Source organism: Mytilus californianus, unplaced genomic scaffold, assembly GCF_021869535.1.
Source record: "Mytilus californianus isolate M0D057914Y unplaced genomic scaffold, xbMytCali1.0.p SCAF_2, whole genome shotgun sequence".
Taxonomy (NCBI): domain Eukaryota; kingdom Metazoa; phylum Mollusca; class Bivalvia; order Mytilida; family Mytilidae; genus Mytilus; species Mytilus californianus.
In genome coordinates this window covers 47,903,277-47,929,586 of record NW_026262668.1, presented here as the reverse complement: position 1 = coordinate 47,929,586, position 26,310 = coordinate 47,903,277, and the positions used below count along the sequence as shown (strand labels likewise).

Here is a 26,310-nt window from a genome sequence, read left to right as displayed (position 1 = left end):
CAAATGTATGTTATTTTCTCTAATAACTTATTTAAGTTAGACCCTTGAAAGTTGTTACCGATTCTAGATCAACCATTAAAATGTTTCTTCCTATGAATATGGAACTATTCAGTGATGATTTCAAAAGCACAAAGCATCCTAAAAATTAAAAACAACATGTTTCTTGTATAACTATATAGAGCAAAGAAAATTCAAGACATTTAAGTGAAAAAAATAAGTGCAATTCATACCCTTACATTTGTATATCCTGTCTATGCTGTTAACAACAAATTTATTGATTACAACAATATTATACTTGTAAAAAGTGCAATTACTTGTTGAAAACCAATGAAACCAAGACCACAAAAGTACATATTATCACTGCGTAAAAGGGAGTTTTTATTTCACAACATCATTGAATTTCATAAATATAGAAATTTGTCTATCCTGTTTCTATGGTTAAACAGTAACAGGGTAGACAATATTTGACTGAAATGTATTCAAAAAGTTTATTATTACATAAAATTTTCACTCATAAAGAAATGTTTAGTTATTTGAACTCATTTAAAGGTTACAACATTTTTATCTTCACAATTTTGCACACACAAAGTACAATATTGCTATTGGTTACAGGATAGACAAAAATGGTAACAGGATAGAACTTAATGTGGTGATATATGGTACTTTCCTGTTACCAAAAACAAAATGAAAAAAGTAAAACAATATGCACGGGAATTACTTGATGTTGGCTTTATTAGAAAGAGAGAAAAATACTGAACATTATGAATTACTATCTTAGTCTTACATTGCTTATGGTAATTTTTATAGCTTTGAAAACTAATTGTTTTAGGTATTTTTTGGTACAACATGGATACTTTACAAACAATATAAAGAGGGTGGTAAAGGGGGGTCTGAACATGGAAACACGTGAAATAAAAATCGCAAAAACGTTGCACTGAAAATAAAAATTGTGAAATTCTTAGGACACAGGAGAAATAAAATCATAATTATTATGGAAAAAAGTACTAGAAGTTATTACTCAGCCGTTCTTTGAAATCATGCAGTCATTATTAATGGACATGAAGACCCTGCGGTCACCTTTTAGCGTCCGCTAGTTGCATCTGATTTAAAAAAAATATTATTCATAGTAATTTGATGGACTTTATTACATACCATACATATACAATAGAATTGCAAAAGTAGAATGGTAACAATATACATCAAGTTCTATTAGATTACACAAGTTTCAGAAGGTACAAATGTATTATAACACATATAAATACACATAAACGTTAATTCTTGCAATGGTACATGTACCTCTTTTGCATATTCAGAAGAAACCACTAAGCATTTGATTGCATATCTTGGGGTATTATTTTGTGCGCTCATAGTTGGCCGAAATATGTATGAGGGGACCATGTACTAAGCAAAAGTCAGAACAAAACTTGATCAGAGTCAATTGGAAGTTTTGTTTAACAAAGCCTTACAAGGTAACAATAATCCTCAAATTCAATAAAAAATTTTTTTTACCACTCTCATCTAAGTAAAAATCTTTCAATACACAGAATGAAAATAAGAAATTTTAACACTTGAAAACCATCTTATTGGCCATGAAAAACAAGCTAACAATTCTATCGAGACCTTTTCTAAATAGCTAAAAAATTCCTTTTGAACATGGTAACAGGAGATAAAATATAACCTTACCTGTCAAAAATGTCACAATATATTCTTTTATGACATTATCTGTGAGATTGCATATTTTTTTATATGTTGTTCCAAAAGCATTAATTGTTTGTTTTGATTTGCCTATACAGAGGGTGGTTTAAACTAGAATCTTAATTGTATTCAACTTGCAATTTCAAAATTCAACTTTTTTTGAAAATGACCCATATAGTTATCTCCTATTCTACTTTTGAGTATTTTTGAAATATAAGTCAGAGGGGTAATACATGTACTTGTACTTGCAATTTTGCAAATATGATTTACTTGTATTTGTGTTATTTATTTTATTGAGTTGAGTGACTTTCTGCACCGATTTTCATTGTTTGTTCTTTTGTATAGTTTTTCAATCCACTGATTATTTCAATGCAAATGCATACATGTAGGTTTAAACAGGGGGGGATTATTAACTTCATAGTGTAATCTATTCAATTATATTGACTGATCATTTACAGAGAGTAAAGAAGAATACAAAGGTATATATATACGAAATATATGTAAAATAGTAGTCATTTCTGTTTTGAAACTTTCAAAAAGCTTGTGCAGGTGATACTAAAACTTGTCTGCTTTGACTAAATGAGTGGCTACATTCTTTGCTCACACAGCAGACTCTTGACCAAGTGAACACACATTTCTCAAGTATGATCATGTTTTTTATAGTCCATAACTAATGTAAGGGTGATCTATATGTTTCAAAATGTGATCACTCCAACCAGTAAACATGGTAAACACTTTGTTAAAGCCTTGTATAAAATTTACTGTTTATTTATTTATTTATTTACTTAGCTAGTACATGTAACAAAGGTTAAGAACTAAACTGATTTTAATATGATTTAATTTAATCTTTTTGAAATGACATAAAATTGTGAAACTTTTAAAGGCTATTATATACATGATATATGTAATTATAATTCCTAAAACATCTATTTTCCACCAAACATAAATGTTGAGGGTATTCTCCCATTAAGGATTTATAATTACCATTGTACCATGAATATATTATCATTTTCAGGGAAATAGTGCTTTTTCAAATCCCATTGTGTTGTTTGAAAATAATGGGGAGAATACTGCTTGACGTTAGTAATTAAACAATGTGAATGTAGTGAAAATTTTGTAAAACTTATAAAAACACATTTTAGTCAGGTTTCGATATTACGTAAATTGATTTTGAGTTATTCACCTTGGCTGCCCTTTTTGGAGGGGTAAATGGTTGATTTTCTTATTTGACTAACCAAATTGAAACATGTCGTACAACCAAGTCTGATAAGAGAGTCTTACTAGATAGTAGTGATGAATCAAGCAACGCTAAAAGAAATTAAAATTGTTCAGAAAACACTAACTAATTGACAAGTGGTTCACTGGTCAATCGTCTGTGGTAAATTAAATTTTTCATAATAACATGTTGCAACTTCTTTATTTTCTACTTTCATTCTTATTTCTTTGTGTGTTTCTTGTGTTTAATCTATATGGTTGAAATCAATAATATTAATTGATTTTTTATACAGTAGTTTTAGTTTTAAATGGATAACCAACTAAATACTAGGAGATAAGAGAATAGATTTTTGTGTTTTTATGTTTTTCTTTCAGCTTATCTAGATCTATGTAATGAAATTTCTGTAAATTCATATTACCTGTATTTAATTTTGAGATTTATCCATAAGAATATCAGGTTAATATCAAGATTATTATAAAGTCATTAAGTTAAAAGAATAAATATACATATGTCTAGCGAAATATTGCATATATCTATTTAAAATCTAATAGAACTTTTTTAATATTTCAATTAGCGTGTTTAAGTTATATTCTTAGACATTTATATAATTTTAATTTAGTAACTGTATCAGTTTATTTTCACAAGCTGATCCACGCCTAAATAGATTGAATGTTGATTGTTGCATTTTTAGACATTACATATATGTTATAATAATGTTACAATAAATCCAACATTGTATAAAACAGAACACCATTGAGACATCTGAGGATGGGTGTTGTTCAGCTGTTTATACAGGTTATATCTGATAAAGATATCGTATGTCCCAGTGTTTTTCTAAGAAGCTGAGAATTGACTATTTTTAGAATTTTAATGTAGGATTATTTAATTTTCAAAGAAATAAGATTCATGCTTGAAATATTTATTTTTATAAATTTTATATCAGAACCAAAGTTTTCTTGACACAATAAAGTAATTCCATAAAATCTTCCGAAGGAAATGAGATCAATATACTTCATGTATATGTTGTATTGTTCTTTATACCATAAACATCGATGTACAGTGCATGTAAAAATACCATTGATTTTTTTTATCTGATTTTATTATAGTTCAGTACCGGTATGGTCACTAACATACAGTTGTGGTTTTTCACAACACCTATTGCCTGGTAGCTGTTATAGTCCTTTTTCCAATAACCAACTTTTGTTTCCAATTTTAAAGGTTAACAAACGGAAATAACACCCAGGTCAGACAAACTACATCCCTGTCTGCAAAAGTTGGTAATTTGTAAATGGACTATCAAGGTCATGTTTTTCTGTGACTGTTAATGACGTCTTTACACTAAATCCATTGGAGATTGGATGTGAACTGATTGATATATTAGTCTAAGATGCATGATTTTTTTTATTAGTTGTAATTGGCTTTGAACTAGATGTCAGTAACTGCAACTACTCTCAGATCTGTACTTAGTGTCTTTTTTGTTGTTTGGGATGAGGGATGGTAAAAAAACCCTGCCACGTCTGGTCTGTGTTTTTGTTAGAATTGATGAGTTAAGTCATTTTCAACCGATTTTTATAGCAAGTTTGTTCTTATGTTGTGCTGTAACACCATTGTCCCAGGTTAGGGGGAGGGTTGAGCACTCACAAACATGAATAACCCCACCACATATTTATGTGCCCATCCCAAGTCAGGAGCCTCAGTCCGGCCCACATGTAGTTCAGTGGTTGTCGTTGGTTCATGTCTGTCATATTTGTTTTTCATAAATTGTTTTGTTATAGATGAGGTCGTTAGTTTTCTTTATTGAACTTTTTCATATTTTTCATGTCAGGGCCTTTTATAGCCCACTATACAGTATTGGTTTTTCTCATTGTTGAAGGCTGTACGGTTGCCTATAACTGCTTACATCCACTTCATTTGAACTTTGGTGGATGGTTGTCTCATTGGCAATCATACCACATCTCCTTATTTTTATATCAATTGTCAAATATTCTAGCAAGGTCCATTTTTTTTATCTCAGCATCATGAGCACAGTAGAACATATCTTAAATTTTTTTTTGTGTTGTTGGTTAATTTTCTCATTGATGTATATTCCAAATCTCCTTATATTAATGTATCAATAAGTAACAGACAATATATAAGGAAATGGCCAAGTCTATGTTATATTTATGTTATCTTTTATCAGACAACTAAATTGCAATTGTATACTTGAATTCAGTGTTTTATGCATAATTTATTGGCTAAATGATAGTGTAATTGAAGACATATATATGTGTCATATGTGCATGAATATATTATACTGAAAAATAACCAAAACAATTTAAGTGAAATTTAAATCTGAAGCAGATGGGAGTATTCATTACAAATGAATGAGGATCTAAATGAAAGATCTCCTCTTTCATATTCTATTAATTTTTCTCATTTGTTTGAGATAATGAGCACTATACAACTTACCAGAACTATGAGAGCTTATGATGTTTTTTTATGTCTTTTTACTAAACTGTTGTGGGGTTGCTGTCTCATTGACAAATACTCCAATCTCATTTTAAAATTGTCAGACCTATATGTAATTTCTGTAATTTGGACAGAAGCTTGTTTATAACCAAAATACAGTATCCAGAGCAAAATTTTGAAAATATCAAATTTATTTATGATAAATGGACTTATTTTTTTTTACAGTTAACAAGTCTGGGGTTAAAGTTTGTTACCCATTAATTTCTTTGCCAAATCTTCATAGAATTTTATGAAACTTTGGCAGAAGTTTTTTTATGATTAAGAGATAACGTCTGAAGCAAACTGTTTTGAAATTCAGTATTTTTCTGATAGAATGGGCTTTGTTTTTTACAGTTCACATTTACAGACAATCTGGGATTAAATGTTTTTGACATGATAAATTTGTAAACCTTCATGGATTATTATGAAACTTGGACAGAAGCTATTATCTTCAAGACCAAGAAATAGTATCTAAAGAAAACTTTAGATATTTTTTAAATTCTGTATTTTACTGATAAATGGACTCACTTTTTAAGTCAACATTACACTTTTACACTGACAGCAATAATTGCAGGCGAGACACAGGGTTACGCGGAACCCCTTACAAATTTTTCATACCAACATTTACAAAGAAATCTAGTTGCTTTCAGTCTATGAATTTCTAATAAAATAAGGATCTTACATTAGCAGTTTTTGTCAATTAAAATGTAAAAATAGAAGTATTAAACCAGATCATAAATTGTAACTTAGATTGTGTTTATCAACTGTTCCAAGCAACTGTCATTGGAGAATTTTATACTCAGATTATTGATAGTTTTATTTGCAATTCCTTTTCTTGTACAATGGAAATTTCATTGATTTTCCAAAGGTGTGTGGGTAAAGTCTGAAAAGATGCTTCCAATTTATATCTACCAGTTTGTATAAGTATTGACTTTTACCTAGCTATCTTGTTTATGACGTACTTAAAAAACCTATCCGTTAAAAATCCCCAAAGGTTTGCTTTCTTTTTATTAAGTTTTACTATTTGTCCGTCCGTACGTCCCAAAGTTGGTTTCCAGTCTCTAACTTTAGTTTGCCTCAACCAAATGTTATGAAACTTATACACAATGCTTATTACCACAAAACACAGATCAAGTTTGAATTTTGGTGGCGTCACTTAAACCGTTGTAGAGTTATGCCCCTTTACAAATGGAAAAATTGCTGAATTTTTTGTTTCTGTTCTTTAACTTTAGTTTGCCTCAACCAAACGTTATGAAACTTATACACAATGATTAATACCTCAAAAGACAGATCAAATTTGAATTTTAGTGGCTTCAATTAAACTGTTGTAGAGTTATGCCCCTTAACAAATGAAAAAATTGCTGAATTTTTTCGTTTCCGTTCTCTAACTTTAGTTTGACTCAACCAAATGTTATGAAACTTATACACAATACTTATTATCACAAAATACAGATCAAGTGTGAATTTTGGTGCTGTCATTTTTACTGTTCTAGATTACAAAAGGAAAAATTGCTGAATTTTTCGTTTCCGTTCTCTAACTTAAGTTTGCCTCAACCAAATGTTATGAAATTTATGCACAATGCTTATTACTACAAAATACAGATCAAGTTTGATTTTTGGTGGTGTCACTTTTACTGTTCTAAAGTTATGCCCCTTTACAAAAGGAAAAATTGCTGAATTTTTCATTTCTGTTCTCAAACTTAAAAGTTTGCCTCAACCAAATGTCATGAAACTTATACACAATACTTATTACTACAAAACTCAGGTCAATAACAAATTTGGGTAGCGTCACTTTTACCGTTCTTCAGTTATGTTCCTTTATAAATTTAAATGATATGCAAGCGGGGGCATCATCTGTGTCCCATGGACACATTCCCAATTTATTTTTCGTTGCCCTAATTCATCTACTTGATGCTATAATTGAAAAGATGGGTTTTTTGGGGGTCCTATGGTGTTAATTTTGTTTTCCAAGTTACTGAGCTTGTTGATCAGCCTTATATATAACTCTTTCTAAAATCCCTTACTGATGTCAGATTTATTTTACCTGATCATAATAAATTTTGACATGGTCTTATCAACAAAGTTATAAAGTTTGAAATGAGCTCATAAAGTCATCAGCTTGCAAAACAATGACAAACAGTTGATTAGACTATGAAAACCACACCAATAAAATACAATAAATTATCAGATTTTCAAGAGGTGATTATTCAATCAATATCCTGGTAAACTAATAATTGGTTCTTTTATTATTTCTGGGTTACACATTTTCATTGATTTCTTAAATATAGAGGAACTTAAAATGTATATTTTCAATGAATGTAAATTTTCTTTAGGCTAATGTATGCAGATTTTAGAAAAAATCAAATATCCATGAAAATACTCAATAAACGAAAACTGGTACGTTTCTGTATTGACATATGAAAATAAATTAATCCAACATCTCTTCGTTTAGTGACCCTGTGTAATTAAGATATGAATACTAGGAGTTATGGATACAGAACAATCAGAAAGCAACTCAGCAACACAAAAAAAAAAACCCATAAAATCATATGAAGATAACACATACAAACTTCAACAATACATTTTGGTTGTCTCTAAATCAAATTGTTTGTTGACTGCATTGGATGAATTAATATTCATTAATAATACAACGAAGGCCTAAGGTTCATGTTTGCACTTGTTTTCCATTTTGCTTTTAAAATATAAAAATGTTAGATGACTAAGAATATATGTATGCTTTGAAAATGTTCTTATTTAAAATTTTGTATTTAAAATGCATGCCAGCTAGTATTTTTATATTAATATTCTGTTTTGGTTAACTTTTGTTGTTGGATTATTGTCTATTAGGTTTACTACAGGTATTCTTTTTTGATTTTTCTAAGAATTTCATTAAGATTGTTCATTCTGGGTATAAATTTAACTAATATGTATATCGCTAGTTTTCCAGTGGTGTCATGTTTTGTCTTTCAGTTGTTGGTTAGCTATAGGTTACTTATTGTTGAATTCCCAGGAGTAAAATGAAACTTTTCTTGTATTAATACTGGGTACTTTTTTTTCTGAGAAAAAATTGCTGCAATATAGCCTTTTTACACTGATGCAGCCTAAAACAAACATCAATCAATCGATCAATCTGAGGAAAAATACCTATTCTAGTATTTCACCCCTTAGTAACATCCATATTCTTTAAGTTTTAAACAAATATAGAAAATAAGTTGAGTAGGTAGAGTAACCAAGATGGATACCAAAGTATGCTGCGATTGTCTTAAAACCTCATGAACATAAACTATACAAAGACAACAACATCTAGCTTTAAAAAATATCTAAACTGAGTAACTTACTGGTGTGTTATGAAATAGAAAGATATTTGATTTAACAATTGAAAAACATTATCCCCTTATATTATGTCAGCCTAGTGAGTTTGAAATGAATTATCAACAATAAAAGAACTTTAGATTTAAAATTGTTATTTTAGCACCTTTTGGGCATTTAAACTTGGCATGATCAATGATTGATCAATACATTTTATTGTTACTGAAGGAACATAATAACATTCATTTATCAATGACAATAAAAAGGAAGTCCAAGGAGGTTATATATATACATATTAAAAACAGATTGACATATTTTTTGTTAGGTTTGCTTTCGCATTGACTTACATGTACTAGTATACCCCATATATACATACACATGATAAAAATTAAGGAGAAATAGTATGATTGCCATCGAGACAAATTTCCATTAATGACCAATGGACAAAGATATGAATAATTTCAGGTCACATAAACACTGTTCTACCTCATAAAATGAGCAAAACCTGCACCATTAGTAAGCTATAAAAGGCCTGGGATGACAAAATATGAAACCATTCAAAAGAGAAAAACCCAGGGATTGATAAATACAGACGATATATTATATTGATCATTTGGTACAGAGAAAAGTAATTCCATTTATCATATACTTAGAGTACTGGTAAATAACTTACAGATCTTACAGTATGATAACAGCATTAAATTTACGTGAATTTCATATTTTCAAAAATGGTGCCTAGCGGGCTAATATGAAATATTTATCAACTGCTTAAGTAAATCCCATTATTATCACATGCCATTCCGTAACGTTATCGCATTGCATTCCAACGTTACTCAGCAAATTCCAGCAAACACACCTCAATGGTACGTTTTCAGTGAAAAACATGACAAAGTAGGGTACAAAACAAATATTAGGAAACAAGAAAATATATTGTGTAAAATGCAAAACAAATGATACAATAAATGCATTTTTCAAAGTTTCCAGCATATTAATTTAGCAAGTTACTTTACAAATGTTGACTTTTCCAAACAGTGTTCATCATGTTTTGTTGATTTTTTTTATCATCAATATAAAAATATATTATACTATTGTTTTTCTCCTCTGTTGAGGCATATGATAGAAAGATTTCATATTGGATGTATCACATTTGGCATCTGTTGTCCCTAAACTTTCTACTTGAGAACCAATTAAAAGGATCAATATATTAAACTGTTATTTTTCTCCATTATTGAAGCAAATGATAAAAAGTTCATAGCATGACCAGATGTTTTATCAACCCTTAGTCAATATCAGCTCTCGGGCCTTTGGCTGTTGGGCTGATATTGAACCTTGGGCTGATAATACATCTGATATGAAAAATGCCATGTAATAATCTGATAATACAATACCCTAATATAAATACAGTGATGAAAGAGGCACAAATAAACAAATAACATCTGATATAACATTATGTTTAGCCAGGAGGACAAACACAGTTATTTGTACATTTGATATACATACAAAGTTTCATATGAATATCTTTAAGATTATAGGACATGAAGATTTAAAGTTTTATTGCCTTATATCTTAGTAAAATTTCTTTTGTTCTTAGGCAACAGCTGTGCATTCAAATATGTAGTGATACTCATCACCAACTTGTCTATTAGTATAAGTAGTGTACATAAGTTACAAAAGTGGTTGTACTTTTCCATATTTTGCCACCTTAGTACCACATTATATTGGCAGTTGTGTATTAATAAAATGTTCTAAATTTACAAAATCTAACAGAATTTTGAAAATCAAGGATATTGAATTATTCTACAAATTCTAATTTCATTTTAAAGACCTCATTGTTTGTTGCCTTTCTAGATGTTTCACTAAATCGGCATACCATTTCTGGATGATCTGGTCTAAAAGCTTAATTCAGAATCATGCGCTTTAAGTTGTTTGATGATGGTGTTCAACCATATTTTTTTATTAAAATTCTGAGTGTCCCATATATAAAGTTGTAACCACAGTCATCAAAATTGCTTTATAGACAAAAATCATTTCATATTTTAAGTTTCTTACTTAAATTTACTTTGTGATTTGTGAACATTTAAAGTTATGTACTTCGGCTGTTGTCAGTGCTCTTTGGTCGGGTTGTTGTCTCTTTGACATATTCCCCATTTCCATTCTCAATTTTATGTAGTATTGATATATATCTACATGTATATGTAATATTACAATATTTTGACTGTAATAAACAATTCTTAAGTTTTTATGTCTATATATAACCCTAGTTCACCATACACCACATAGATGAGAGAGTTTCTAAAGAATATCATAATTGCTTTAGTTTATATGTAATATTTATAAACATGATATAACCTTATGTAAGACTTTTTATATACTTTGTAAAATGATTCTGACAGTTTTACTTTTAATTTCAAGGTTATATTACAAAGTAGTTAAAAATAGGATAACTACATCTTGAACTGAAGTGAATAAATTTGCAATAAGTATTTAAACTACCATTGACAAGTGTATGTATAAGAATGCTTATGACTGTTAAAGATATTTTAAATTACACAAACGACTGGTTCACAGACAAAGAATTAAAAGAACTTCCTGTTCTAAGAGAAATTTGATATTAAAAACCAAAATAGTTCCTCGAAAAACATACATATGAAAATTGTTAGAATGAATGGCGAAATACTCCAGTTCTGTTAAATCACAATGCAAAAGAGCTCTATGAATTCAGAGACACGCAGTTTAATATATTGGGTAATTCAACCACAATTCAAATCATTATTTAAAAACAATACCTACTGTCATTCTAGTACATTAAATTGGATTAAGTTTTTTTAATCGAATATTAGAATATAAACAGCATTTAAAATCATTGATTAGAACTTGAAATATAAATGACTTTGGTATAAAAATGAAATGGTCCTGGCTTCTGTTTTTTATTTCAGATTCATTATTTTTTTAACATCTTGGCAAAGATATATGGATTATCTTGACTTTATTGGAATCATATGTGTGTCAATATGGATATAATGTCTCAGATTGTTTTTGAAACTTGTAATAAAGGGGTGGCTCCAACATGGTCAAATCCGACCTGCTACTTTGATGGGTTTGGCTAGCATTCTGGTGACCTGACGTGTCTTTAGAATGCTCGAAACCTACTACCTTAGATTTGCTTAAAAGTGACCTTGTGACCTGATACAATTTTAAACGGGACTTTGTAACCTAAGGGCTCTATTTGAGCCCCCAAGAGGTAAAGAAAAACAGCTGTAGATGTCATTGTGTATATAATGATACATTTTTGGAAAGTTTGTACTAAAAAGGAAGTTATTAGATCTATAGAACATTATTTCCCAGCCAAAATATGCAGGTTTAGGATTATATGTTTTATAATCAAATATTATTAGCAGTTTAAATGCATCTAAGATTAACCTCATAAACAGTGACTATTACTTAAAACTAACAACTTAAGCAGTTAGCACATGGTGTATTGATTACCTTAAAAATCTCTTTGGTGTTGGTGGTAAGTGATAAATGGTGAAAAAGGGTGATTTCTGGTGGTGATGATGGCATTATGAAGAATTAATTTCGAATTCATATATTATTGAATACATAAAATAAGAAGAGGTGGTATTTATTATTCCCAATTAGACATATTTCTACCAGAGACAAATGACATATGTATATATGTACATAGAGATAAGACCAGCTCAAATCATCCACATTCACCTGAGAATTCACTGTGAAAAATCACCACAAAAAAATAATTTTAATTGAAACACTTTGTTTGAACTGTAGTGATAACTTCAAAAATTTCAGAAAAAAAGAAGGCATGGAATGAACCAGAGTATCAAGGTAGAGAACTGGGTGTCTTGTGTGCTGTATGAATTATCTCCCTTTGTAAAACTGTCTCACAACTTTTATCACACTTATAAAAACAATTAATGTATTAATCATTCAAAAAGTTCACATTAAGGGCTGTGGAGTTCTTTTTATTTTTTTTTTATTCATGAAGTTGGCTAGAAAGGTATCTGCAAAAATAACTTGGTTAACATAACAGTATTATTTCTCTGTTCAAAATCAGATCAACAAATTTCTTGAAGGATTTTTACTATGTACCAAAATCTACATGGTCTGCATGCACTTTTAGATATACATAAAAAAAGTAATTGAATTGTTTAGAGCCAAAAATGTACATGCATGCATGAAACTATACAGCAACACATATTTGAGTAAATCACCAACTCTGTACTGAAAATGTCAATAACCTTCTGATTTGTCTGAAGTTTAAAATATAGTTACAGAATGACTATTTATTATACAGTAATGTTATTCACACTTACTCTGTCACAAACACATGTTAAAACACACTTACTCAGTCACAAACACATGTTTCTCTAATTTTCATGCTATTTTCACATTTCTCGATCAGTGTGAGAAAAATATTTCTCATCTCTAGAGATTTAAGTTTTTTTCTCAGCAAATGATTGGTCAAAATTCAATTTTCATCAGAAGTCAAATTTTCTTGATTTCTACTGAACTTTCTTTTGTGATGTCATGAAAAAAGGCGACCATGTCTGATGACGTCGCATATAAAGAGTACAACTTTCTGCAAATCTAAATTGAAAAAGAAGGATAGACCTTGTTTAGATATTAATGTCTAATAATCATTAGAGAAATAGATTCCACCACTATATCTCGTGTATTACAATATTTCTCCACTCTCAACAGTTAAATTTTAAATATTCAAAAAGTTCGGCAGCCTTGCCTTTTTTTAAATTTTAAAATATAACTGTCTCGAGTGGAGAAATACCGTAACACACTTAATGCAGTGTGGAATCTATATAAACACACTTACTCAGTCACAAACTTGTACTTATTCTTTAATATCTGTGTTAGGATCTAAAATCATTAATTTCACATGTATGTTGTAATTGCAGTTGATTACTTTTTGAAATTCATGATACTGTTTGTTATTTACAGTTTGTTACAAAAACTTTTGTTAGTTGAATACAAGTTTATAGGCCACTTCTTCTCATTGAAGATTGTGATAAAAATGCATAAAATTTTAAGTTGAGGCAAAACTATATTACTACATAATTTTATAATGATATATCTTGAAATTATGAAAGAATTTCTATATTATTGTTATTACATGTATTACATAACAAATTATTCTTTCATTTAGTCATAAGTAAACATATAATAAATTTTTCCAGACTTAAATCAACAGAATTAGACAGTTATAGTTTTTCCCCACAATATTACTCCATATCTTTATTATAGTTCAATGAACAATATTGATTTGAAGTATATTGTTTACTTTTTTACAGGAGATAGACTTAAGTTCAATGAAAAATGATATCGATTTGAAGTATATTGTTTTCTTTTTACAGGGGATAAACGTCAGTATGATCCAAATTTCAAGGGACCAATCAAGAACAGGTAAAATGCACTCCTTTTCTCTCGATGATCTGATTCAGTTTAATATTATTTATATGTAAAAGGATTTGAATTTGACGTCACATGTTATCTTTGAATTACTTAAGTTTTTAAACATGTTATAGTCATTAAAATGGATTATGTTTCTACTTTGGTGTTTACAGTACGATTGGCACACCAATCGGTGAAATTGGCTAAAGAATTTATAATGTGTTGTTTAGATTAAAATTTTAAAGATTATTGAACAATGTTAAATCAACAAACTGATGTGAAAATAATGACAACATGAACTATTTATATCAATGAGTAACATTTGCATTTTCCAAGTAATATTCTTGTATAAAAGAGGGCCCGGTGTGGATGGAGGTTTACATACTAGTGAGTATGCAATGGGCAAAAGATATAAAGAATAGAGAAAAATAGACCAAAAAAATAAAGAATTATAAAGAATGGGCAAAAAGTATAAAGAATAGAGAAAAATGGCCTAAAAAATTAAAGAATACAAAAATAGACCCCCGCATCCAGACCCTCATAAAATGTGCAGGAATTGCATTAATTTTGCTGTAGATTCAGTTATTTTCATGGGCATTAATTTTTATTGAATGATAAAAATTGTTATTTATTGGATTTACTTGATTTTGTCAAATGGTTTGACAAGTTCTCAATATATAAATAACACATAGCTGAGAGGGTGATAGAGCAGATTGTTACCCCGAGAAAACATTGTCAACCGCGGTGAAGCCAAGGTTGACAATGCTTTTTCGAGGGGTACCAATCTGCTCTATCTGTCTGTCTGATTTACTGTCACCCTCTCAGCTATGTGTTATTTAAGTTATTATACTGAATGTCCTATCATTATTGTCTTTTACATATGAATTTTATTTGAAAGTATTTTCTATGACGTCACGTACATAACAACGTTACAGGTATTAGAAAAAATCAACAGAAGTGAAGCAAGATGTTTTTTTTTTTTTTATTTTGACAGTCAAATAATAAAATCTGAGCCAAAACGTAGAACTTAAGCATTGTTTTTAACTACTTGATGTAAATTCAATTCATTGTCCTTTAAATTATCGATTTTTGATTGGTCTGGACGAGAGGGTGACAGTCAAAAAAATTGTCTCCCGCTCAGCCATGGGATAGAGTAAATTGTCTACCTCGTATTAACCAATCAAAATCTGGCATTTTAACGTGAAGTATAATAACACAAATTGTATTTTGTTGTGAGACACTTAAATTTGTGGTGGCAACCCAATTGCCTTTACCCAAGAAATCCATTAAAGTTAGATGTACCCATAATTGTCAGATTTGCAATAATTAATGTATGTATCAAAATCTGATGATCTTTCTTTACATATTTCAACAACAATAAAAAACAAACAGCAGATCGAAATAAGTGAATGTTATATGTTTCACTGTATGTAGTTCCTATTTTTTTTTTTTTTAGCACTATTAAGAAATAATTTTCCTGAGACTGAAACCTAAAGTAGCTTAAATAAAAAAAAAATTCATGGCCTCTTTCTAATCAATGAACAGTGACTATATTCATCAGGACTATATATAATAAAAAGTCTTTTATAACTGTTTTTGGTTTGGTTCTTGCAGTCTTTTCTAAATGGAACTTTCTTGTAGTAGCCTGCATGGTCTCCTGGAAGGTCACACTAAAACCATGGAAACTTCTCTGTAGAGCTTGGGGCATTTTATAGTTTTAAGAGTAAAGAGTCAAAATAATATGTCCAGGTAGGATTATACTAGCACAATTAACTCAGCATGCAGATGTTGTATTCTATATGATTTCATGCACGGAAAAATTTTGGATTTAAAAAGATATTAAATTTTATCTCAGTTTTAATTGTGTATATCAGAACATTTTTCAACACAAGTTACAAATTTAACCCATTTTTCCATGTGTATGTTATTCATTTCAGGTCATGTACAGATATAATATGCTGTTTGTTATTTTTAATTTTCTTTAGTGGAATGATCATTTGCACCGTCATTGGTAAGTTTTATTACAGTTAAGGTGGGTTTACACGGTATGATTTCCATCTTATATTTGTCTTGCCTTGTGACATAAGTTGAGGAAAACGAGACATAAGGATTGCCTAAATTGCACCTAGTATCCAATTTGCACCCATTGCACCAAAAAAATGATGATATCTCATCGATTTTTTAAAGAGACTTAAAACAATTGGTACATTTTTCATTATGCACGTCTTTCGATCAACACAGATAAATGTTCTTTTAAAGATACAAAACTGGTGAGTCACATTATATATCAACAGGTAAAGTCTACAGTAAAATTTAGTGAAATTTAAGGAAACATGGACTATGTCAAATTTTCCAAAAATGCGGAGAAATAAAACAAAACATCAGTTATTAGATTTTTACTGATGTTTAGTTAAGCATGGGTGCAGTTACAGTAATCTTCATTATTGGAACCTTGGATCATTTGGAGGTCGGTTCAAAACCCTTTTTCTAGGATTCAATATGGATATAAAATAAAATTTTTGAAACTAATAGTAAATTATTAAAGGATGGATACATGTACAAAAAATAAACACAGAATGAAAACATTAGTCTGTTTCATAAATAAATAAAGCAGAAAAAACTGTCAAAATAGGTTCAAATTGGGTACCTTCACATTACATATTTTGTAAATTTTCAACTAGTTTTTATACCATCAAACATAGGGCACATGCAAGTACCAACACATTTATTTACCATGATTGTTGTCTATATGAACCAAACCTCTCGTGTATATATGAATCTTATATTTTTTGGGGTTCTTGAGTGTGCTCCAAATAAAAAAAAAAATATATCAAATTGTGTTCACTTTTTGTAAAAACAATGAAATTTATACTATCTTTCTACTGCCAAATTTCAGTTAATACATTCATTATATTTCACAATTTTCAAAATAGTTAAAACTATGCACATAAAAAGCAATTACTTTACTAAAAAATTACCTCATTTTGTATTACTTCAATTTTGAGCCCAAAACTAGGTGCATCTCAACAGTGATACAATATTGGTTCTACAACATTATGTTTCATATGGACATTGTTAAAATTAATAAATATAAATTTATGAAAATGAATATATTGTAAAAAGGAGTATTTTTACAGACTTTTAATTTTACAATTTCTAGGGTCAAACCTGTTGTGGAGTTTTTATTTTTACGTTTTCTTGTTCCTGATTCTGATTTTCCTTCAAGATCTTAACGCACGTTCAAATTATACTGCATGTGTTGTTTTTTTTATTGCAGGTTACACAAGAGGTGATCCATATAAACTTATTTTACCAACAGATACGAAAGGACAAATTTGTGGCTATGATGCAGCGTAAGTATAATGTAGTATATTTTTACAAGAGAATTTATTAAAGGGGGGACAGCTAGGTGAAATTATTTTTCAAATTGTCATTGTTTGTGGAAATTTTTGATGTATTAATCAAAATCTTGACCAGTGAAGTTTCTGGTCTCATAATGCAAAGTAAAAAACAGCTTTTATGGCTTATGCATTATATTTAGACGACCATAGCCTATTTATCAGTGGTACTTATCAATCCTAAATTGCTCGACAACATTCTTGAAGTTTGTCATCTGCCTTTATATTGTTTAACATCACCCTGGTTTCCTTAAGGATAAACTTTAGGGTATTGAATGTAAGACATAAAGTAGGCGATTTGAACAATTGCTGATATAAATTTTGTGATCAAAGTTATAGCCACTCTAACACAGGTGTAAACTATTAAATTCTAACACAGGTGTAAACAATTAAATTCTAACACAGGTGTAAACTATTAAATTCTAACACAGGTGTAAACTATTAAATTCTAACACAGGTGTAAACTATTAAATTCTAACACAGGTGTAAACTATTAAATTTTCATACAAAAGGGCAGTTTTATTTTAATATTTTTTTAGAGCTATTTAAACATTTTCTGAAAACATCTCAAACTTGCTCTGGCACATGGCTTGCTTTAGATTAACACTGAACACCCTATTACTGACTATCGGTATGGCAGACTAGCAATAGATTACACAGATAAAAGATCTGATGCAGACAAATTTGTAAGGAGAGGAAATAATTTTACTAATGTATGGTTCTTGACTCATTCTTGATGACTAAGCTTTCAACATTCAACATTTAGATTATTTGAACAGCTATTTATGAAATTAAAATTGAGTTGTCCACTTTTATAAGATTTTTCAACAATTGAAAGATTTCCACAGTAAATTATATGAACATACAGAAATATATTTCCTTTGGTTGTATAATTTGATCTGCTGAGAATATTTGAAGACAATCTTTATTACACGATGAAATCAGGTTACAGCAACCGTAAATATAATACAGTAATAAATAATTTATGACTTGACCATGAGATCAATGACTTAGAAGACAAGTCTGCAAACTCTGCATAATCCATATTTTCTTGTTACTGGTCAGTTGATATGATGTATTGGTAAACAAATGTGACTAGTTGAAATTGGATTGTTAAAGTAGAACAGCTCAGATCATTTATAGCCTCTGACTACTGAATTTAAACAAAAGACAAGATTCAAAAAAATATTTGAAGGCCTTAAGAAACTTTTTTTTTTCACAGAGTAAAAGACAAACCATATTTAGCCTACTTTGACATATCAACATGTGCACAGATGGGTGCTGCAGTGGTTGTGAGTGGCTGTCCCACACCTGCGGTTTGTATTTGGGGATATATGCATCATATGATGTGAACTTCTGTGAATGGAATTGTTTTGGTTATCTAATGTTTTAATTAACACATTTGAACTCAATAAAAAATATGTATTTAGTTAAGTTGGTTCTTAATTTCATGGTTGGAGGTATAACCATGAAATCCATGAAATTTGATACCCAAGTGACAAGAATTCTTATGCAGTATTTCATGCTATTTCTTCATACTTTGGATCCATTCGTTTTGGAGGTTACCAATTTCCTTGGATTAAGGAAAAAAATGTATTTTTGGAGATATTTGAATTTTTTGTCAATGCATTTTTTTATTTTCAAGGGAATTAATGCCTCTTTTATAACTTTTCTATCTACCCAGTATACATAAAGTAGAAATCAGATCTTCTTATTTCTTAGTTTGCTCAAATTGCAAAGTATTATTTATTAAGAGATTGTCCCTTAACAAGTATAGATATATATATATATATATATAAGATCCATTTATTACACCTGGTGATGCGTTTATTTGGCAATCGCCAATGGCAGTCGGCAGGGTTTAAGAACATTTGTTGTTCGACCTGTAGGCAAATGCATTTTGTTAAAATATACTTTTTCACTTTTTTGGTCATTTGGAAAATGTTGTTTGTGCTGTATTTAGACCCCTCTAACAAGAAATTTGTTTTGCATGCACACGTATAAAAATAGCGGTTTTTATCCAACGCAATCATAGGTTTGAAGGTTGTTTTCAATTTAGACTTGTTTATATATATATATAACACTACACATGAAAAACAAGCTAACTATATAACATTCTGAATATACATGAAATAATTGCCATTGGACATTAAGCAAACAATTGGACAATCTATTTATAGTTTTGATGTATATTCACCTTTGATTTACAAACAAATTTTTTTTCAGGTGTGTCGAGCTGCCTGTCCAACTGGTTATTATGTATATTTAGAGACAAAGGCAGCAGCACTTGGAACCTTAACACAGGCTGACGTGGACAAGATGATCTGTAAAGACTGGATCTCACCACAACCTACCACTAGTGCTTCCAGTGTATGTTCTCAGCATCATTATAAAATTATAAAAAAATTCTAATGTTCAAACAAAAAGTATAGGTTTTTATTTAGACTTATAAAAATGATATATATTTCTTAGACTCTCCATTTGAAACTCTTCTTACATTGAGTCATTAAAAACATATTGATTTTCTTTTTGTGTAAAATCACACTGTTCTAATATAAATGAAGTACCAGACAGAAGATAAAAGTAAAATAAAATATATAAACTTTACAGTTGTTAGTGCTTTCAAGACATGAATCAGTAAGGTCTAGGGATAAAAAATGAAGAACTAAATGAAGCTAATATATAAATAAGAAGATGTGGTATGATTGCCAATTAGACAACTCTCCACCAGAGACCAAATGACACAGAAGTTAACAAATAAAGAGCCTTTATAAGCATCCTCCTGTTATACATCGGCACATATTTAATAAATGTTTACAATTATATTTGCAGTCTGACATTCAAGCTTTTATAGACGATGATGAATGTGCACCATATTATATGGATTCAACAGATGGTAAGTTGTGACCTTTGGTTTAGCTTAAAGGTCATCATGCGTAAAATATTTAATGTCCAGTTGCAAATATTGCATACCGGCAGAGAACATATCAGTATAATATGAATATGAACCCTGCTTTTTATTGGATAAACATTCTAAGCCAGATTTTTGTCTTGTCTTGACCCCTGCTTTTTATTGGATAAACATTCTAAGCCAGATTTTTGTCTTGTCTTGACCCCTGCTTTTTATTGGATAAACATTCTAAGCCAGATTTTTGTCTTGTCTTGACCCCTGCTTTTTATTGGATAAACATTCTAAGCCAGATTTTTGTCTTGTCTTGACCCCTGCTTTTTATTGGATAAACATTCTAAGCCAGATTTTTGTCTTGTCTTGACCCCTGCTTTTTATTGGATAAACATTTTAAGCCAGATTTTTTTCTTGTCTTGACAAATTTGTTAAGGTGTGCTGTTTGTGGCAATTGGCAGTGTTTGCAATAGTTGAAGTTTGTGATTAGGTGAGTTACAGGGTAACCACTAATGGTAAGTCAATGATACTTTGTATGCAGTTGTAAAAGCATGGGCACATCTCTGAGAAATGTGGTCCTCCCCTCCATCATGAACCATGAACTTTTTAAAGTTTTGCATAGTTTTACATGTAAAGTGTTGCTATTCAAATTTTATTATTTGTATTTTCTATTCAAATTGGATACAGGTGAGACATATCTCTGTGTCAACAGTTTATAAGTGTGCAAGTTCACAAGGTTACTAGCATCACTTGGTGTGACTAATAAATCTCAGATGTGCAAACTTTTCAGTTGCTGAAGTTTTTTGAAAAATTGATAGGCCAGTCGAAGAAATGTTCCTGACCAATATTGAAACTTTGGTGTCCCTTCTAAGATGACAATAATTACTCTAATTGGTTGAAAGGTTGAAAATTTGACATCTGCAGAACTTATTGACAAATTGAAGAATCCAACTATGGTAGGAGGGTTATTGTAAGAGGGGCATTAAAGGGGGGTATCTGCACGGAAGAACGCGAAATAAAATTGCCAATTCACGATGAACGAATGATCAAAAATTTCTTGCACGTTGATCTTTTTACTGATTTCACGAAACACAGTGAATAACGAACCTTTTTCACGGCTGTACGTGAAATAAAAATGGCAAAACACGTTGCACGAAAATAACCCTTTACCACCCTCTTGTAAGGTACCAAAGAAGTATGCTTTATACCTTGTTGTCCATGTAAAAAAAATATGGCTGCTAAAGGTGGTGACTTACTTGAGCATTAATACTGGATGACCGAATGTACTTATGCAGCTTTAAATTTTTTTCAGTGGTGAACAGGTGTGTGCCATCTATATTTAACACAATTACAGATTATGCAGCAGATTTGTATTATACAGATAGTGGTGGAACTAATCGTACTCTTAAAACAAGCAGTGGGACTAGTCTTACCGGTACATTAATTAGTAGCGCAAGCGGGTAAGTATTTAAGATCTTTACAATTCTTGATTTTTTCCCTGATATCTTTTGTAATGAAACTATACCTGTCTTGTGGTTGGTTTAGACAGATTTAGATGTACCTTAACATGAAATCTATTGAAGCATAAATTTTAACACTGCTTAATATATAATCTTATAATCCCAAGAGTATTTTTGAAATAATTTTATACAGAAGCACTCTATTGCATGCATAGCTCCAGTAGTTAATGTATGAATAGGCCAAATTCACAATTTAATGCAAAGAAAAAAAATATTTTGTTTTGATCATAAGACTCACACATTTATCAATTATCATGTTTCCTCATAATTATTGTTAAATATAGTAAAAAAAAAAATGACTGTACAATATCACACTTAGTCTAGAAAAAATATAAATAAATTTAATACAGATTATTAAAGATCTATACTGTCTTTAAGTTTAAATGAAAATGTCATTTTAGAATACTTGATAGTTTTGTCAATTAGTTGGAAGGAATGGAAAGCACATTTTATTATTAGTGATTTTCTATTGCAGATACTTGGCACATTTTTACTCTGCAGTGCAGCAAATTGAAATGGTAATGAAAGACATAGTAGCATCCGGTTACCTGATTCTGATGTAATTATGTAATTATGTGATTTTTGAAGTCACTTAAAATACACATTTAAAATAATCATCGAATGTTCATTTATATGAGATTATTGAGCAGAGAGTGTTGCTGTACTTATCTTAATTCATTAAATTTGGATGATTTGGTTTTTTTTAACTAGAAATGATTGAAAATGTTGTTTTCATGTAGATTTCATATGGTTTGTTATAACATCTGTCAATCAATTTGTTAATAAATACCGTAAATTAAAAAAAAATCGCAATGTTTTTATTTAGGAAAATTGCAACGGGACATGTTTGAAAAAATAAAATCTCACATTTTAATTTTTGATAGCATTATTTATAATGCTGCTTTTCCTGAAAAAGTAATAATAAAACTCCAATTTTTTTGTCCATTGGCATTGTACAACAATTGCAATAATAAATGCATGCAAAGATTTCTGAATTTACAGTAATAGAATTCAGAAATAGGCCATTATGTTACATTTGTTTATAATCAAATAATGATTAATTTTCAATAATATTTTTAAACATGGCGTACTGTAAGATGCATCAGTGGCCGAAAACAATTCTAAAAGGGGGTTTTCAGCCTATCAAATGTATGGTAGGGTCATTTGCACATATATTAAGTTTGTCATTCTAATTATTATAATGCTGAACATTTAATAAACAACTAGCAATATGTTAATTATCAATATTCCAGTTTCCTTGGAATGGGAACAGTGTTTGCCTTCCTGTGGATTGTAATAATGAGATGGGTATCAGGAGCTATGGTTTGGATCAGTATCTTCATGGTTATTGGACTTTTGGGATTTGGTAAGTAATTGTAATTTACAAACTGTTTTAGAGTTGCGAATATATTAAGCAATAAGTCATTGGAGTTATAGTCATGTCTTGTAAGTAATTATTCTATCAGGAAATGATGATTTTTTTTTATCCAAGGCTTTGAATACCACTACATGTTATGGTTATCACTTACTACTAGTGTTTTACATAATCTACATTTGTATAATTTATATAAAGGTTTGAAAAATCTATGCTGTTAACCATAAGGGAGCTACAATTTGATTTTTATGGGGGGGGGGGCTAGGATGAAAAATTTTGTCCTGCATTTTTTTTTAGTTGTAACCTCTGTCCTGCCTTTTTATTTTCACTCTATTCGGTCCTGCCTTTTTTTTTATTAGTTTATCCTGACTTTTTTTACATAAATTGTCATCCTGCCTTTTTTTTTTGGCCAAGTTGCTCATCCTGCCTTTTTTTTAACTCAAAAATCATGTCCGGCTTTTTTTTCAAATTTCATCCTAGCCCCCCCCCCTAAAAATCAGATGGTAGCTCCCTAAGGCAGACAGAAACAAAATTCACCGTGGATTCATTTATTTTCGTGGGTACCAATTTTCATGGATTTAGGAAAACTAGCATTTTTATGGATAGTTTATTTCTTGGTTTTCCCAATGTCTGCATACAAGACTATCGAAAATTTGTCATTGTTGAACATTTAAATTGGTGGTTCGCCTGTACCCATGAAACCCACGAAAATGGTATCCAACAAATAATAATGAAATCCACAGTACATGAGACTAATCGTTTGGTTATCTATGATTTCAAAACTTCATGGTGTGGCCCACAACAAGTATAAGATAGTGATTATCCTCATACCTGTTTTTTCTGCCTTGAGCCTTACGAAAAACAGCATTTAAAAAGCGTGGGGCCTCAATTGCATTCTATTTGTCCAGATAAATAAGAATATGTGGTATGAGTGCCAATAAGACAACTCTCCATCCAAGTCACAATGTGTAAAAAGTAAACAATCATAGGTCAAAGCACGGCCTACAACACGGAGCCTTGGCACACACCGAACAGCAAGCTATAAAGGGCCCCAAAATGACTAGTGTAAAACAATTCAAACAGGAAAACCAACAGTCTAATCAATATAAAAAACGAGAAGCAAGAAACAAACTACACCAACAAACGACAACCACTGAACAACAGTCTGTCTATTTATTTGTTTGTCCAACATAAATGTCCTTCAAAGTTTAAGTAATACTTAACAGAAGGACTTTATATTTGTCCAGTAGCTTAACAGTGATGTGTTGTAATGTATGAGCACTTTTTGGATCTGTCAGAGTCACCACCTTCCTGTTTGCCAATACCTATCCTTTTAATATGTTGAATGAACTTAAAACATTTTGCAACACATTTCTCCAGTACTTCTGAACAGGATGACATTATATTTGGTCAGCAGCTTGACAGTGATGAGTTGAAAAGTGTGATCACTTGTCTGATCTGTCAGACACTACTTCCTGTTTTCATATATTTTCATTAACCAGTTATATGCTTAGTATGGAAACACCTGCATCCTTGGGGGGAGGGGGGTTTGGCGGTAGTGTTGTCTGTATCTTTGACAAATGGTTTTTGTCTTGCCTGGAACAAAAGACTTAGATTACAAGACAGAGATGCTTTGGACTGTGTTAACTATCTGTACAAAGCATTATATTTCAGAAAGCATAAGAGATGGATAATCTAGTTATCTTGCATACTGTAGCCTCATGGTCTAAAGTGTCTGTCTGACTTATGTCAGTTGTCCTTGACCTCATATTTATGGTTCAGTGGTTACCTTAAAAATACCATTTTTTTTATCATATGATTTTTTTCTCTCAGTTATTTCAAAACTATTTGTTAGATTGATTTTTTGTTTGTTACAGGTGCCTGTTGGTGTTTTATAAAATATTATGAAATAAAGGATACGAATGTTGTGAGCAAATGGGGATTTGATGAAGCTTTTGCTCTGAATTTTTCCTATTATCTGCAACTGAAAGAAACTTGGCTGGCTTTTGGTAAGTTTATTAACAGGATGCTGATTACAAATTACATGCAGTTATTTAATGCTGCAATACTTGTGAAAAAATAGTTAATTTTCTTTGAAGTAATTTTAACTATCTGATTGAATATAGATCCTGTGAACATAGATATAGGAAGATGTGGTATGAGTGCCAATGAGACAATTCTCCATCCAAGTAACAATTTATATAAGTAAACCATTATAGGTCAAGGTACGGCCTCCAACATGCCTTGATTGTAGTAACATAATGGTACCAATTTTTCAGCACCAGATGCGCATTTCGACAATCAATGTCTCTTCAGTGATGCTCGAGGCCAAAATATTTGAAAATCCAAAGCTAATTAAAAAGATGAAGAGCTATAAACCAAAAAGGACAAAAAAGTATAGCCAAAGCCGGGCAAGGAACCAGAGCTTTGCATGAGGAAGATACATTCCTTCATTTTAAATAATTTCCAAAATTTTGTAACAGCAAATAAGAATTAGAATCTGACAATACTCTGTTTAACTTTCTGGTCTGTTTACTATGACATTGCCAAATGAAATTTCCAACTCCAAATTTTTGAAGATGAGTATTAACACGACAAAACCTGAGGATCGGGGTAGAATTTGAAATGTGTACAAATCAGTTATCAAGTGTCAAAACATTATTTTGGTTTCTCCGATGGAGATTTTGTTAGATAAATGTCAAACACATTGAATTTGGTATCTTAAATGTACATTTAACTTAAAGTGGTGCCAGGCTAAAGAACATAACTCTTGAAAACGATGCAGAGTGAAGAATTGCAAATTACCAAAGTAGTTTAATTTTTAACATTAAACACAGAAAATTCTTGGACACTTTTCACAACAATTTAACAATATTTCATTAATCGTTGCTTATACTGAAATATGGTTATGACTGTCAAGTATTTCTACTTGCCATGTAAGTTTTTATTTGGTTGAAAAAGTAGCTGGTCATTTTGTATGCGTTGGT

The 26,310-nt window shown here is 30.4% G+C and overlaps 1 protein-coding gene across 2 annotated transcripts in view; it reads left to right on the top strand.

The window, feature by feature from the left end:
- The window catches only part of LOC127729902 (choline transporter-like protein 2), a 54,868-nt gene that overhangs the window by 5,921 nt on the left and 22,637 nt on the right, over positions 1–26,310 (top strand). The window contains exons 2-12 of one of the 2 annotated variants that reach the window (XM_052237834.1): positions 2,154–2,174; positions 14,092–14,140; positions 16,066–16,139; positions 17,406–17,481; positions 18,749–18,842; positions 19,753–19,896; positions 20,359–20,422; positions 21,741–21,888; positions 22,424–22,507; positions 23,202–23,314; positions 25,201–25,332. In XM_052237834.1, the coding sequence (XP_052093794.1) occupies positions 2,154–2,174; positions 14,092–14,140; positions 16,066–16,139; positions 17,406–17,481; positions 18,749–18,842; positions 19,753–19,896; positions 20,359–20,422; positions 21,741–21,888; positions 22,424–22,507; positions 23,202–23,314; positions 25,201–25,332 (999 nt within the window). The remainder of the gene's footprint in view (positions 1–2,153; positions 2,175–14,091; positions 14,141–16,065; positions 16,140–17,405; positions 17,482–18,748; positions 18,843–19,752; positions 19,897–20,358; positions 20,423–21,740; positions 21,889–22,423; positions 22,508–23,201; positions 23,315–25,200; positions 25,333–26,310) is intronic. The other variant, XM_052237835.1, reaches the window with a different exon arrangement.